Source organism: Eptesicus fuscus, chromosome 7, assembly GCF_027574615.1.
Source record: "Eptesicus fuscus isolate TK198812 chromosome 7, DD_ASM_mEF_20220401, whole genome shotgun sequence".
In the NCBI taxonomy this organism is placed as follows: Eukaryota; Metazoa; Chordata; class Mammalia; order Chiroptera; family Vespertilionidae; genus Eptesicus; species Eptesicus fuscus.
The window spans coordinates 85,079,753-85,096,890 of NC_072479.1; the positions used below are offsets into that span (position 1 = coordinate 85,079,753).

Genomic DNA, 17,138 nt, shown 5'->3' on the forward strand with positions numbered 1-17,138 from the left:
CATAATAAGATGTCACATCACAATAATACAAGAGATAACAAATGCTTGTGAGGATGTGGGGAAAGGGGGAACCCTTGAGCACTGTTAGTGGGAATGTAAACTAGTACAGCCATTATGGAAACCAGTATGGAGATTCCTCAAAAACATAAAAATAGAGCTATCACTTCATATAGCTATCCCACTTCTGAGTATATATACAAATTAAATGAAGATACTTTCATGTTCATTACAGTATTATTCACAATAGCTAACGTATAAAGACAGCATAAGGGTCTATCAACAAATGAATGGAGAAAGAAGATGTGGTATATTTAAATGTATGCCATGGATTATTATTCAGCTATGAGGAGAAAGAACTCTTGTCATTTTTTATCTTATTCTTTAAGTGCAGCTTATAATAGCCCTGTGAGCAAAGCCTTACTCATTACCTGTTGTATTCTCAGAAGTATAAAAATGATGTGGTAAAAATATAGGGTTTTAAACCTGTAATTTAATGACACAAGAGTACAGAAAAGGCAACACAAATAATTTTCCCTAAGTGATAATATACTTATTCAAGGAATTGAATAGAATTTCTATGAGAAAACAATGCCTATAGATATATTGAATAATAAATATGTGGCAATAGAGATGGCATCACAGATCCTGAGAAAAGAATGGTCATCCAATAAAGGTGATGGAAAAAGTCATTACTCTGTGGAAAAATATTGACTATCAAAGATTTAATAATGAAAAAAGTCCTCACATTTTTAATAGAAAATATACTAAAATGTCTCAAAATCTTTAGTTAAGGATACATTTTTCAAATTTCACAATAACCAAATTATAAATGAAAATAAAGCAAGAAAATAAGTAATAAAACAAAACCACCAGGATGCTAAGAAAAATCTGAAGTCATCTTATTTTTACAACATGAATGTCATTTAGTTCAGAGGAATTTTGAAAAGATTTATATTTATACTAGAGGCCTGATGCACGAAGATTCATGCAAGAATGGGCCTTCCTTCCCCTGGCTGCCACTGCCTTTGCTCTGGCTGGAGCTGCCTTTTTGCTCTGCCTGGAGCCACCTTTCTGCCTTCCCATGCTGCCCAGAAGCCTAGAGTGGCTGGGGTGGTGCGGAACGCCTGTGTTGTCACCATGATGACAACACAAGTGCCCTGCCCTGTCTCCGGTTGCTCAGTGCCTGTGTGTGCAAATTGCCCCACCATAATTGTTGGGTTAATCTGCATACTCACTCCTAATTGGCTGGTGGGCTTCGCGAAGGTACATTCAATTAGCATGTAGCTCTTTTATTACTATAGATGACTTATTTATAAATTCTAAGATAATACTATAGGGGAAAATTTTTTCTTCTGTTCCATTATATGATATAGATTGATATTAAACAAACAAAAATGAAGTCGTCTACCATGGGCTAAGCTAATGTAATGAAAACATTTCTTTGTCAAAGAAATTACATCTTAATAGAATTGCTTATTTTTAGAATTATGGAAAGTTTCAACTAAGAAGGGGTCAAGAAATTTCTCCACTCCTAGCTCAGGAAATTATGTCCAATAATATTAGTTGCCAAGATGTTGACCTGTTCTACTTCCTGTTCCATCAAAATATACATTCAAGATTTATGGGATCTCTGTCATGTGTTCATCCCGTTGCAATGTTCTAGTTGACACTGTACATGCCCCACCCAGTACCTTATACCTTGCTGAATGTTCTGAATAAATATATTAGGTTGTGAATAAATAGATTCTAAATACATATTTGTTAAAGTATGTTTGCAGATTATTTGCTGTTATATTGCTCAACTTGTCACTTCTGATTCAGTATGCCCATGCATATCCAGACTCAGCTCTATTTCTTCCAGTTCATTTTATTTACTTTATTGCTCATATGAATTTTAGAATTTGTCTTTTTGGCATGTTCTTATTAAATTAAATACATTTAAAGAAAAGTCAAACTACAACAGTTTAAGTTCTCAAAACCATACATCTTATGCTTTTATTTCTTGCCAACTATCCAGAAAACACTCCTGACCAGGAAGTTTTAGTGTCACAACTTAACATGACCATCCTGCCTGGAGGACTGTTTCTCATGACAAAGTTGCACTGTGGTCTTGTTACCTCCTCCCTTGATGGTAGCAACACAGGAAGGACTTAATACATTGTAGCCATGTAAGTTAGATTGTATCATGTTTGCAAGAATGCCAGTTGATTAGACCTCGGTGGTATTCTTACTTAAGAAAAGTAATTTCTAAATAGTTTATTGAGGTGGGGGGGTATTTCAAATGATTGGAACCAGGCCTTTGGAAAATATTATAATTTTCTTTCCCTTGTAGTTTCAAGAGGTCAGATAAATATGAACATATGAGACCCATACATGTATTTTGGTAGTCAAATTATGGTTTCTACATACATTTGTTTTTGTTGGCTTTATTGAATTTATGAGAAAGTATGTTTTCTGAAATCTATGTCATGTACTTTTGTAATTTCATGTATCACTATAGCATCCCTAATGTTTAGCAAATCTTCAATAGATGTTTCATCATGACAGAGTGAGTATATGCTCACCATTGAGAAGGAAATTAGAATTTCTTTGTACATAGTATTTCTTTATATGAGTAAGATTCATTTTTAATTCAATATATTTCTTCCAGAATCCATAAAACTGGATGTCAACTAGACTTATTGTGGTGATCATTTCTCAATATATACAATTACAGACACACACACACACACACACACACACACACACACACACACACACACATACACACAAACACAGACACCCTTGATCAGTGAAGAAACTACCAGTTTCTTGTGAAAAATGTAGACATGTCCTGCCTAGGGCATGGGTGGGAGTGAGCTAGAAGGGGTCAATGAGGGGAAAAAGTGATATAATAATACTTTCAACAATAAAGATTTAAATATAAATCACTTGGGCTTCAGGATTTTCTAAAAGACTGTAGCCCTAACCAGTTTGGCTCAGTGGATAGAGCATCAGCCTCGGACTCAAGGGTCTCAGGTTCGATTCTGGTCAAGGGCATGTGCCTTGGTTGTGGGCACATCCCCAGTGGGGGGTGTGCAGGAGGCAGCTGATCGATGTTTCTGACTCTCTATCCCTCTCCCTTCCTCTCTGTAAAAAAACAATAAAATATATATATAAAAAAAAAAAAGTGAGAAAAAAGTTAATTCATACAAGTATGAGAAGTCTCAAAGAAATAAAATAAGGTCATGACTATAATATAAGATGTTTAATCTTTTGTTGTCTTTTTATTTATAACAAGAAAAATTAAGTTATAAAATTTTAAATAATATTGGTGATTAAATTTATATATTTAAAAATCTGAATAATACTTTATGCGAAAGAAAGAGTGAGCAAAAGGCTTTTAAATCTGTATTTGGTACTACATAATTTGATAGAGCCTCTTTGGACTCAAATTTTCAATCTTTACAAAAATTTAAAAAAGAAATGCTCTTTGACTCAGTAATAATTCTTATGGAATTTTTCCTAGAGAGGTATTGAAACAGATGCACAGGTGTGTATGAAATGTTATGTATATAATTATTTCTTAGTGAAAACTAAGAAACAATTTAAATATGCATTGGAAAAAATTCAAAGTCAATCAATAATAAGATATTTGTCCAGCCTCTATAATAAAGAGGTAATATGCAAATTGACCATCACATCCTTGCACAAGATGGCTGCCCCCATGTGGTCACAAGATGGCCTCCGGTATGTGATCATAAGATGGCCACACCCATGTCATCACAAGATGGCCACCACAAGATGGCTGGCAGGGAAGGGCAGTTGTGGGTGATCAGGCCAGCAGGGGAGGGCTGTTGGGGGCAAACAGGCCAGCAGGGGAGAGCAGTTGGGAGGGAACCAGGTCTGCGGGGGAGGGCAGTTAGGGGCGACCAGGCTGACAGGAGAGGGCAGTTGGGGGCAACCAGGCCTACAGAGTAGGGCAGTTGCGGGTGAAGAGGCCAGTAGGGGAGGGGGTTTGGGGGGTGACCAGACCAGCAGGGAAGGGCTGTTGGAGTGATAGGGCTGGCAGGGGAGGGCAGTTGGGGGTGATCGGGCCAGCAGGGGAGCAGTTAGGCATCAATCAGGCTGGCAGGGGAGAGGTTAGGGGGTGATCAGGCTGGCAGGCAGATGCGGTCTGGGGCAATCTGGCAGGCAGGCAGGTGAGTGGTTGGGAGCCAGCAGTCCCGGATTATGAAAGGGAGGTCTTGTGGGATCGGGCCTAAAACGGCAGTCAGACATCGCCCAAGGGGTCCCAGATTAGAGAGGGTACAGGCTGGGCTGAGGGACACCCCCATCCAGTGCACAAATTTTGTGCACCAGGCCTCTAGTGTACCAATAAAACACAAAGCAAGCAGTTATTTATGAAAATTTGACAACTTCATAAGACATGATTAGAATAATCACTAGGACATTTTCTTAAGTAAAAATAATCATAAAATATTTTGTATAGTTTCTTGAATATATGTTTTTAAAAGAGGGTTTAGGGACCTGTCCATTTTTCTCACAATTGGGGAAAATGCGTTCTGTCTTCTGGCAGAATTTCAACTTAAACAGCACACATATAATACCTGCAAATTTTGTGCTTTCTTTTTTTAATATAGAGGGATTTGGGATTGGTGTCTCAGAAATTTTAAAAAATGGAAATTTAACTATGAGTTCTTCTGGGGAACTTTTAAAGAGAAATAGGAGAAAATAGTAGATTTTATACTCTTATTTTTAATAATTTACAAAGTACTCTTTTATCTGTCCTGAGAAAATATATGAGGAAAAAACACTAATATCACTCCCACATAGAAAACACTCTAACGTCTATATTAAACATAAAAATACCAGAACCCTTTATGCTTTTTCTCTTTTTTCTTATCAGCATCTGCATTTTTCCTTACCCGGTGCATTGCTGTAGCTCTGGGAATCCGTTTCATTGTAATGGTAATGATATGGAGTGCTGTCATCATAAATTGTAAGTGATTACAGAGACATAGATAGCATTGCTGATCAAACGATTGTAATACATTACTTTGATTAATATTTAGCAGGACAGAAACATAAACTAGCAACATTTAATGTGCCTTTATATTTTAGCTATTAATCTAGAAACTTGTCAATTATTTTTATTTTTGTATGAACTATGTCACAATACATAACTTGCTAATAATTATGATTATTTTAATAGCATTATTCAACCAAGCAGTGCCAATTTCCTTGAATGGTAAGAGAAAGTTTTCTAATATTTTGAATCACAAATTGCATGTATCTATGTATACTGGGGATTAGGCATGTATGCAATGCTGCTAACAGGAAAGTTTATAGGACAGATCATGTATTATTGAAATCTACACTTGAAACCTACATAATCTTATTAACCAATCTCATCCCGATACCTGTAATAAAAAGAAAGTGTAAAAGAAAATGAATTATTGTCCACAATTCACTATAGCATTTTGAATTTTATTTTATTTTTACAATGAAGGAGTAATTGTAAAAAGTGGAAAAGATAGTTTTGGCATATCTATCTATAAATATGTAGAGGTATGTCATTGAGTAAGACCACAATGGCCTAATATTTGGAATTTTAGAGTTAGAATAAAAAAGGTATTTACCCTGCCTCGAAAAAAAAATCTGATATAAAGTTCAGACATGTGCAGAATTAATAACATATTCTCCCTTTCTAGAAAGTTACTGTGGCCCATGTCCTAAAAACTGGCTATGTTATAAAAACAACTGCTACCATTTTTTTAATGAAAGCAGGGACTGGTTTCAGAGCCAAGCTTCCTGCATGTCTCAAAATTCCAGTCTCCTGAAGATATACAGCAAAGAGGACCAGGTGAAGTATTGTTTTAATTCATCTGCCTATATTGAGTCCTACCATATGTGGCAACTCTCTGGAATATGAACCTGACATATAATAGAGACACTAGGCTCTGATACACCAACCCCAAATTCTTCTGTATTCAAAATAAGAAAGCACAAAAATTGTAGGTATCATATAATATATGTGTTGTTGAAGTTGGAATTCTAAAAGAGGACAGAATGCACTTTCCTCAACTGGGGAGAAAATGATTAAAAGATTAACCTTGTATTTACTAACATTCTGAGAACTGGCTTTATTTGTGATTTCAAACAGGATTTCTTTAAATTGGTGAAGTCCTATCATTGGATGGGACTAAAAAAAAATCCAACAAATGAAACCTGGCAGTGGGAAGATGGCTCCATTCTCTCTCCAGATCAGTAAGTCTGCACCTATAGGTCTCTAGTTGTGGATTTGCATCTAAGTTATTCCTATGATCACTGAACTATCACATTTTCCTTCACACAATGCCAGGACATCCCCATATGCTAACAGAGTCAGTCCAAAACTCTTAGGGCCTAGATTTAGTACTTTGGGAAGCAGCCAGTACCCATAAAAATGAGTAAAATTAATTCTTCGCTATGTGCTAAATACTGTGCAAGCTACTTGCTATGAACATATGTGTGCAAGACTTTGTATGAACATAGGCTCTCCTTTTTCTTTCATAAATACCTAGGAGAGAAATAGATGGATCTTATAATAAATATATATTTAACTATTTAAGAGACTGCCAGACTATTATCCAAAAGGCTTGTGAATTTTGCAATCCCACTAAGCAGTGTGAGACTTAGGATTTGCTCAATATCTTGGTCAATACTTGTTATGATCAGTTTCTTAAATTTTATCCATTCTAATGTGTATAGTGGTATCTCATTGTGGTTTGAATTTGCATTTTCTTAATGACTAATGATATTGAGCATTTTTCCTGTGCTTATTTAACATTCATCTTTCAATATTTTTATTTAATTGACTAGAGGCCCGGTGCACAAAATTCATGCACGGTGTGTGTGTGTATCCTCTCCAATCTGGGACCCCTCGGGGGATGTCCAACTGCCAGTTTAGGCCTGATCCCTGTCACAATACCGGCAGTCAGACATCCCTCTCAAAATCCAGGACTGCTGGCTCCCAACCACTCGCCTGCCTGCCTGCCTGATTGCCCCTGACCACTTCTTCCTGCCAGCCTGATCACCCCCTAACCACTCCCCAGCCAGCCTGATAGGTGTCTAACTGCTCCCCCGCCAGCCCAATCACCCCCAACTGCCCTCCCCTGCCAGCCTGTTTGCCCCCAACTGCCCTCCCCTGCTGGCCCAGTTACCCCCAACTGCCCTACCCTGCCAGCCCGGATGCCCCCAACTGCCCTCCCCTGTTGGCCCAGTCACTCCTAACTGCCCTTCCCTGCTAGCCCAGTCACCCCTAACTGCCCTCTCCTGCTGGCCTTTTTGCCCCTAACTTCCCTCCCCTGGTGGCCTGATCACCCACAACTGCCCTCCCCTGACATCCATCTTGTGGTGGCCATCTTGTGACCACATGGGGGCAGCTATCTTGTGTGAGCACTTGACGGTCGATTTGCTTATTACCTCTTTATTATATAGGATTTCCACTCTGATCTTTATTATCATCTCACTCAGAGTTAACTTTTCATTCTCTAGTTTCTTATCACAAAAACTAATATATGGATATGAAACTTTTCCTCTTTTCTAATCAAAGCATTCATGCTATTAATATTTGTGATGATTTGGCAGCATTCCACATTTATGAGGTATTTATTTTAATTTTCATTCATTCCAAAATAGTTTCTAAATTCCCTTTTACATTCTTCTTTGATGCATGAAATTTTCAGGTGTTAGTTTATAACATTTAGAATTTCCCAGAGATATTTCTGTTATCAATTTCTAATTCCATTTTGATCAACAAAGATATTTTGTGACTTGAATCTACTTGCACTTACTGATACTGGTGTTTATGGATTAGACTATGATCTATCTTTTTTTAAGGTTGACTCTATTACAGATGTCCCTCATTTTGCTTCCCTTTTCCTCCCTCCACACTGCCCCCAACCCACGTAGGCCTTCATCACATTATTTTCCATGTTCATGGGTTATGCCTATCTATACTAATAAAAGTGTAATATGCTAATTAGACTGGACAGCTGAATGACCTTCTGGATGTCCTCTGGACTAAGCTGACATGGCAGGGGCTGAAGCAGAGGCGGTTATGAGCAATCAGGCAGGCAGAGGAGCAGTTAGGGACATCAGCTAGGCAGAGGCAGGCAGTGAGGGTTGATCAGGCAGGCAGACAGCCCAGCCATCAGGAGCCAGCAGTCACAGATTGCGAGACGATGCAGGCAGGGTTAAGGGACTCCCTCCCACCCCCATGCATGAATTTTGTGCACTAGGCCTCTAGTATGTATATATATATTCTTTGGTTGATCTCTTCCCAATGTCATAACTTTCCTGTCCTCTGAGATTTTTCAGTCTGCTCCGTTTATCCATGCCTCTGGTCCTATTTCTGAAATTTTGTATGTGTCCCTGTATAACTTAGAATTGATCTATATGGATGAGATGTCACTTTTGACAAAAAAAGAGTTTGTTCTCTGGGATACTAATAAGATTTTGTATCATCTTATCTCACTTTATCCACTCTGCAAGTATAAAAGTTCAGTTTGTAAATAAAACAACTAGCATACTAAACTTCTGTTTATGAATGTAACAAATACTGATTGAGTGCTACTCCATTTCCATAAACTATGCAGAGATAACTACAGAGTTGAATAGACCATAACTTCTTTAAAAGCTTCACATTTTAGTTAGAAATATAGTTATGAATGAATAAGTAAAGCCTATGTAATCTGTATTCTGGCACAAATGTGATGACAATGGCATAGGAAAACAAACACAGAAATTAAAGAAACACATGAAAAGAATTAGATTAGAAAGAATGAGCTTCTAATGTGCATAGATTGAGACCAACTAAGAGCTGTTACCAAATATATCTTAATTTTTCTCTCTTATAGTGGCTTGTTGTTTCTGTGTAGACAGAAATAATGATCTCTTCCTTTATAATATGTATATATATTATCAGGCCATGGTCCTTTATTGATGTTAATTTCATATGGAAGTAGAATCATCATTCTTTCTGCAGCCTTATCTTTCCTACCTGTTCCTGGCAGAAAACAAATCACTATTTATTACATGAATTATATAACTACAAAATACTCAAATCCTTGAGTAAAATAGATATACATGTATAATTATGCCTAACCACACACACACACACACACACACACACACACACACGCACAAACACACACCCTTATGTATGTGTGTATATACTGATATACTAAAAATGTTATAATTTTAAAATTAAAAAAATTAAAAATTTTTAAAAGTAAAATTGCATATATATGAAGAATATTGTACATTTTTCACAAAACATGATATGGAATCCTGAAATTATTTCTAACCAAATATTTCTTTAAAAACATTTTAAAGCTTGTATTTTACACTAGAGGCCCGGTGCACAAATTTGTGCACCAGTGGGGACCCCTGTCCTGTCCTGTAGGATAGGGCTAAATCTGGCTCTCCAACATCCCCCGAGGGCTCCTGGATTGTGAGAGGGTACAGGCCAGGCTGAGGGACCCCACCAGTGCATGATCAGGGCTGGGGAGGGACATGGGAGTTTGGACAGCTAGGGAGGGACTGCGGGAGAGCTCCAGGGTGTGTCTGGCCTGTCTCACTCTGTCCCGATTGGCTGGATCCCAGCAGCAAGCTAACCTACCAGTTAGAGCATCTGCCCTCTTGTGGTCAGTGCACATCATAGTGAGCGGTTGAGCGGCCTTAGCATATCAATAGCATATTATGCTTTGATTGGTTGAACGGCTGACCTGACAATCAGACACTTAGCATATTAGACTTCTATTATATAGGATGGGTACACATATAAAGAGATTCCAGACTTTCTACATTGACTAATTTCCAATGGATAAAAGTGGTAGCACCTAATTTATAATAGAATACAATTTTTACTTTTATTACCTGAGTTGGGCTATATTTCACTTATCTATAAATTAAAAAGGCCAGGCATGGTCCTTAAATCTGCTATAATGATAGTATTTCAGTACCTATATTTAAGTAAATAGTATTTAATTTTTATATTTCTCCATTAATGTAATCATACATGTAATTTGTTTTTCTCTCTAATCTAGAGTAACAATGGTTGACATGGCAAACGGATCCTGTGCAGTTTATGGCTCCAGTTTTAAAGGTTACACAGAAAACTGTCTAACCCCATACACATACATCTGCATGCAGCCGATTGTGTGAAGAGTTTATTTATAAAATATAAAGGATTTCAAAATAAAAAACGCCATTCTCTGACTTTCTTCATGAATAAAACTTCCAGAAGAAAATGCCACCATTATTTATTAACTATTTTTTTCATCTGACATGCCACAAACCATATACTTGCAGCAAATAAAAACGAACAATTAAATAACGTATCTTCTGTAACAATGTTTCATTTAATTTTGAAATTATTGAGTGATGAACAAATCCATTTTTAAGTTTAATAAACTGCTGATAATACTTATGGTAGAACTAGATATTAATCCATGATTTTATTAAATATTCACAAATATTAAACTAATAAGGCTTTTAGAACTTTCAAACACAATACATTTGAAAATTAAATATACTTAAAGCTGGATGAAGGCTATATGTGGGTTTATTAAATTTGTTATTTTTGAAATAGTCCTTAAAGTTAAAAATAATCCTGGAAAATTTTCAATGTTTCCTCTTCTTTCTCTTTTTGTTAATTAAATTTATTGGGGTGACATAGAGTAATACAATTATATAGATTTCAAGCATACAATTCTATGATACATCATTGACATATTGTATTATGTGCCCACCACCTGAAGTCAAATCTTCTTCCATCACACATTTGACTCCCTTTACCCGTTACTACCCTCCACCCCCTTCCTTCTGGTAACCACCATACTGTTGTCTACATCTATGTGATTTTGTTTCTTTTTCAGGTTTGTTCATTTGTTGCTTTCAGTTTTATATCCCGCATATGACTGATTCAATCTCCATATGCTGTCCTTCTTACATATACAATAACCAAGGTCTTTGCAATTACCATCCAATAACTGACCATTTTTCATATATTTGCAATGATCAGAGGCAATGTCAGGTTTTGTTAACCGGAGTCTAGAAGAGAAAAGAATTTCTATTTTTACTAAAATTTATTTCATAGATCAATTCTATTCTTAAAGGTTACTATGCATTAAATTTCATAGATCAATTCTATTCTTAAAAGTTACTATGCAATAATTGAAATATAACGGAACATACATTTCTTTGGCAGATTTATTAATATGTAAATAATAAATAATCTTTATTTCATTCAACTCTTAAGGAAGGAAAATGACAGAGTAAGGAACTCCAGAACATTGGTTCATTAATGCATAAAGCTGACTATAACTGACTCAGATTTTTCAGAGATCTGGAATCTAATAAAAGTGACAACAAGCAAGTGTTTGTTTAATGAAGAAAAAAGCCTCTATCTTTTGGTAAGAGAGCATTTGTTTCATTCAAGTAAATTAATCCAGGTCAGTATTGCTCAGTTGGTTAGAGTGTCGTCCCTTACACCAAAACTTTGAAGGTTCCACTCTTGGTCAGGGCCTATAACAGGTTGCGCTAGAGGCAGCTGATCAATGTCTCTCTCTCTCTCTCTCTCTCTCTCTCTCTCTCTCTCTCTCTCTCTCTCTCTCTATCTCTCTCTCTCTCTCTGCCTTGGTGAGGATTTAAAAAATAAGTAAATGAAAGAGAGATGCTAAAATAGTTTTTAGTCCTGATTATTATGCCCATGTGCTTGATAAAATAGAATGAATGGAGTACCTCCTAAATCTATCCAAATTTGCCATATTAAAAATTAATTCTGTTATAGTAAAAAGATTCACTCATTTATATGTAACAATACTAAATACATATACATTTTGTGTTAATATAAAAATAATTATATTCCCTCCCAAAATAGTGCCAACATTGTCATGTTTTTGTTTTATATTTTGCAAATCTTTGTCTAGCATAATTGACAAGTGAATTTTTATATTTGCTTCAGTGTTTAATCTCCTTTGATATATTATGTTATAATGTTTCAGAAGTACTTCCATTCACTCATGAAAAAATGAAACTGAAAATCACATTTCAATATTATATTGAACATAGTTTTTCCTTCATAGTCCTCTCGTAAGTGTCTTTGTCCATTATGTAGTAAATTATTATGGTTCAGAGAAATAAAAATTAAGTCTATACCTAGAAAATCAGCTGGTTCCTACTTGAGTATAAATCATTAGCCACCATACTAAATATCATTGTTATTCATTTCTAAAAGTCAAATATTTTAAGAGTTCTATGTGAGTTGTAGTAATCAGTATCAGGTTTAATAGAAAACTTCACATCATGGAATTTAACATCTAATTATATGCACACTAGATAATTAATTAATATTGCTATTCTGGGACTGGTGTTTCAAAATAGCTGGAAGAGCACAGTTGGTGTGGCTTGGTGGTTGAGGTCAAGGTTCAATTCTCTTTCAGGGCACATACCAGGATTGCTGACTCAATCCCCAGTGTGGGGCGAGAAGGAGGCAGCCAATCAAGGAGTCTCTCTCATCATTGATGTTTCTCTCTCTCTCCCTCTCCCTTCCTCTCTGAAAACAATCCTATCTAATAAAAGAGTAATATACAAATTGACCATCACTCCAACACACAAGATGGCTGCCCCCATGTAGTCAAAGATGGCTGCCCCCATGTGGACACAAGATGGCCACCACAAGATGGCCAGCAGGGAAGGGCAGTTGAGAGGGACCAGGTCTGAAACGGAGGGCAGTTGTGGGCGATCAGGCCAGCTGGGGAGGGCAGTTGGGGACGACCAGGCCTGCAGGGAAGAGCAGTTAGGGGCAAACAGGCTGACAGAGGAGGGAAGTTGGGGGTGACTGGGCCTGCAGGGGAGGGCAGTTAGGGCCAAACAGGCTGGCAGGGGAGCAGTTAGGCATCAATCAGGCTGGCAGGAGAGTGGTTAGGGGGTGATCAGGCTGGCAGGCAGAAGCAATTAGAGGCAATCAGGAAGGCAGGCAGGTGAGCAGTTGGGAGCCAGCAGTCCTGGATTGTGAGAGGGATGTCTGATTGCCCATTTAGGCCTGATCGGTGGGATCGGGCCTAAACAGGCAGTTGGAAATCCCTCAAAAGGTCCCAGATTGGAGAGGGTGCAGGCTGGGCTGAGGGACACACAACCCTGTGCATGAATTTCATGCACTGGGCCTCTAGTCCTATATAATAAAGAGGTAATATGGAAATTGACCCTCACATCCTGGCACAAGATGGCTACCCCCATGTGGTCACAAGATGGCCATTCCTATGTGGTGACAAGATGGCCACCACAATGTGGTCAAATGCCCATGTCATCAAAGATGGCCACCACAAGATGGCTGGCTAGGGAGGGCAGATGGGGGTGAACAGGTCAGCAGAAGAGGGCAGTTGGTGGTGATAAGGCTAGCAAGGGAGGGCAATTGGGGGCAACCAAGATGCAGGGGAGGGCAATTGGTGGAGACCAGGCCTACAGACGAGGGCAGTTAGGGGCAACCAGGCTAGCAGGGGAGGGCAGTTGTGGGGGGACCAGGCCTGCAGGGGAGGGCAGTTAGGGATAACCAGGCTGGTAGGGGAGTGGTTAGGGGTTATCAGCCTGGCAGGCAGAAGTGGTTAGGGACAATCAGGCAGGCAGGCAGGAGAGTGGTTGGGAGCCAGCAGTCCGGGATTGTGAGAGAGATGTCCAACTGCCGGTTTAAGTCGGTTGCTAATTTTTGTAGCAATTAAGTAAGTCATTGCTACAAAAAGAAAGTACCGGATAAAACTAGAGGATTTAATAGGAATTCCTTTAGGACCAGGTGATCAAAATAATTTTTTTAATACATGAATCAGGCCTAAATCAGCAGCTGGACATCCCCCGAGGAGTTCCTGATTGGAGAGGTTGCAGACTGGGCTGAGGGACATCCTCCGCACCCCCCAACCCCCCACAAACAGTGCACAAATTTTATGCACCAGGCCTCTAGTAAAAATATATTTAAAAATAAACTAATGGGAAGATACTTACTTGTCCAAGGTAAAAGCTGAGCCATCTAGCCAAGCCCATTTCAGTTCATTGCTGTTGTAATATAAACTGATCCAAAACTTTTCTGCCCCAATATGACATTGCTTCATTGAAAAATTTTTAATAAAATCCTGGAAAGAATGAGAACAGGAAATAAATAAATCTGATACTTTGGTTGGTTGTCTATATATACATATAGAAATTAAAACTTTTATTTACTTTATTAAACATTTTCATTTTTTATCTGGTATTGTAATGCTATAATACAAAATGTTCTTGGGATTTTTTGGCAACTTACTAGTAACCAATAATTTATTCATTCATCAAACAACTATTATGGAGCCCTGATAATACTGTGAACATTGTGCTGCATATTGAGAATTGGAAGGCAGTAAGTAGACTTGTTACCTGTGCATTTAAGAAAGATGCAAACCAATTAAGTAAGCCATTGCTACAGAAAGGAAAGTACTGGATAAAACGAGAGGATTTAACAGGAACTCCTTTAGGACCAGGTGATCAAAGTAAATTTTTTAATACTATAGATATTTTAGGATAAACCATAAAGGTAAATAGGCACTTATTAGGGTGAGGTCACAAAGGATTGAGAAGAGGACAGTAAAATTGTGAGAAGTTAGAATTAAACTTTAGTTAGTACATAACTGAAGTATGTTTAAAAAGTGGGTGAGGAAGTGGAAGTGATAAGAAGTTATTGGTAACTAAGTAGGCTGTGGAGATAAGCAAGAGTTCAGATGGAAATAAAGCTTGCACTAATATTTGGCTTAGGGGCTTTGAACTAGGTCCTGAGGAAGAGTTTCAGGAAAGGAAACAGCATAATCTGCTGTGTATCATGTGCATTTCCCTGTGCTGAAACAGGGATATCAGAGCAGACAAAGCCTAAAGCCCAAGAAATACCTCCTGGAGAAAATTATTAAAATGTAAAAAACATACACTTGTTTTTACCATTTCTTTTTCAGTATTTAGTTTAAGAAAACTTGAAGACTGAGTAGTACAATGAAATTCACAATTTCTCCAAGCACTTGGTTGTGTAAAAACAGAGTAGCAGTTTTCCCCATGTTGGTGCCAGTTGTCCTCACAAGGGTGACATTTACAACCTAAAGAAACATTGCAGTCAGTCTAAATGCCTCCTGTTTAAGCTGTGAAAAATAAGTGAGAATCATTACATAAATCATATGATCAATTATATTCACCCATTTAAAACTGCTGCTCTGTTAACTAATGTGCATAATGCTAAGACATAACTTATGCCACTATAATTTAATAGGACAATTATTACTATGTAAGCATTATTGACAACTTCAGTTTTAAGTGGATTTTTAGCAAATATGTCTCTGGGTATCTATCAGTGCATGTTATGTCTGTAATATATTTAATTGCTTAATTATTATATATGCATATAAGTAAACACAGAGATGTTTTTATTTCATAACTCTTGGGAAAGCTGACCTTGTTCCTAATTACCTTGAACTTTTGTCGGTAGTGGGGGAATCCCTGAGTTTCCTGAAATCAATTTCTTCTGGTCTGTTTCCTGACTGGAAGTGAGATTTCCTGAACATGGCTCTGTTTCTGAAGACCAAATCACAAATATCAGTGAGATTTGTCCCATGTGCCTGAAGATAAATGTGCTATTGCACAAGCACTTTATTTGTTAGGTGACTACAAACAGTAAAAGTACATTAGCAATGATATCTAAAAGGCACCATATAATTGGAGGGGATACACAGACAAATCTAATAACAATAATACAAGCCTGATGGAAAAATTAACATAATATCGGTAAGATCACAGATTATAGAGAAATTGACTCTGATAAGGACAACCTGTGGGAGATTTTTCAGAAAAAGTAGTCCTGGTGTAAGTTTAAGTAAGAGAAGGAGGTTAACGGGCAGCAAAAGAAAGAGGAGTTCCTATTTCATGTAGATGGAATCGTATGAATGAAAGGACAAAGACAGGAAAGTTCAAGGTAAAGACATAGTAATTTGATGTGGTTCTTAAAATCACCTCTAGTACAGAGACAAGAACAACAAAAAACGAAATGGTGCTGAGGATAGTACCTCAGAAAATAAAAGACCTTAGGGAGATTCCTTTCCATGAGCAGTGAGCAAGCTGACTTCTTTTCTATCATAGAGACTTACTCTTTGTAGCTAAGATCCCAACAGACACAAGGAGCACCAAGCAGATGAGCCCCAGAACCGCAGAAATTATCTTCCATGAAGTCTGTGGGGCAGAGTAGCCTATTCGAAAGAGATCAATAAATTGGTTCAACATTGGCTTCTATATGCTTATTCACAGTTCTTTAATTTTTTTCAGTTATACTTTACAATCAGTATTATTTTGTATTAATTTCAGGTGTACGGCATAGTGGTTAGATAATCATATACTTTTCAAAGTGCACCCCCCCCCCTAATAATTCTAGTACCTACCTGGCACCATACATAGTTATTACAATATTATTGACTATATTTCCTATGCTGTACTTTACATCCCCAAAACTATTTTGTAACGACCAATCCCTTCACCTTTTTCACTCAGTTCCCTAACACCCTCCTCTCTGGCCACCATCAGCCTCTTCTCTGTATCTATGAATCTGTTTCTGTTTTGCTTTTGAGTGTTTCATATTCAAACTCCAAAGACATGTCTATAGGCCTTATCTGGCTGCCAATTCATGTTGTAAAACTATTCTTCAGTTAATGGTCTTGATAGTAATTTTAATATAAATGCAAGAATGAAAATATTCTCTTTTTAAAATAAAATTTTTAAAAGTTATATGCAATACTTTTATTCCACTAGAAAATTTGAGAACAGGCTAAAAAATTAAAATAAAAAGACAATCACTTCCCTTGTGGGTTTGGTTCTGTGGATAGAGGGTCAGCCTGTGGACTGAAGGGTCCTGGGTTCAATCCCGGTTAAGGGCACGTACCTCGGTTGCAGGCTCCTGGCTCTGGTTGAGAGCATGTGGGAAGCAACCAATCGATGTGTCTCTCACATAGGAGTTTCTCTCTGTCTCTCCCTCTTCCTTCCACTTTTTCTAAAAATAAATGGAAAAAAAATCCTCTGGTGATGAAAAAAAAAAGAAAGAAAGAAAGAAAAGAAATCCAACC

At 37.5% G+C, this 17,138-nt stretch overlaps 1 protein-coding gene across 1 annotated transcript; it reads left to right on the plus strand.

The window, feature by feature from the left end:
• The first annotated feature begins 3,719 nt into the window (after positions 1-3,719).
• On the plus strand, positions 3,720-10,347 carry KLRK1 (killer cell lectin like receptor K1). The gene is made up of 6 exons (XM_054718624.1): positions 3,720-3,729; positions 4,889-4,981; positions 5,195-5,230; positions 5,694-5,845; positions 6,146-6,249; positions 10,074-10,347. Exons 1-6 carry the CDS (start codon positions 3,720-3,722, stop codon positions 10,189-10,191), a joined length of 513 nt encoding a protein of 170 aa, XP_054574599.1. The 3' UTR covers positions 10,192-10,347.
• Positions 10,348-17,138: the final 6,791 nt, after the last annotated feature.

Bases quoted from the DNA above. Each gene is read 5' to 3' on its own strand.
- KLRK1 (XM_054718624.1), top strand. The intron at 4,982-5,194 runs GTAAGTGATTAC...TTATTTTAATAG, and splicing joins GAGTGCTGTCATCATAAATT to CATTATTCAACCAAGCAGTG. The intron at 5,846-6,145 runs GTGAAGTATTGT...GATTTCAAACAG, and splicing joins TATACAGCAAAGAGGACCAG to GATTTCTTTAAATTGGTGAA.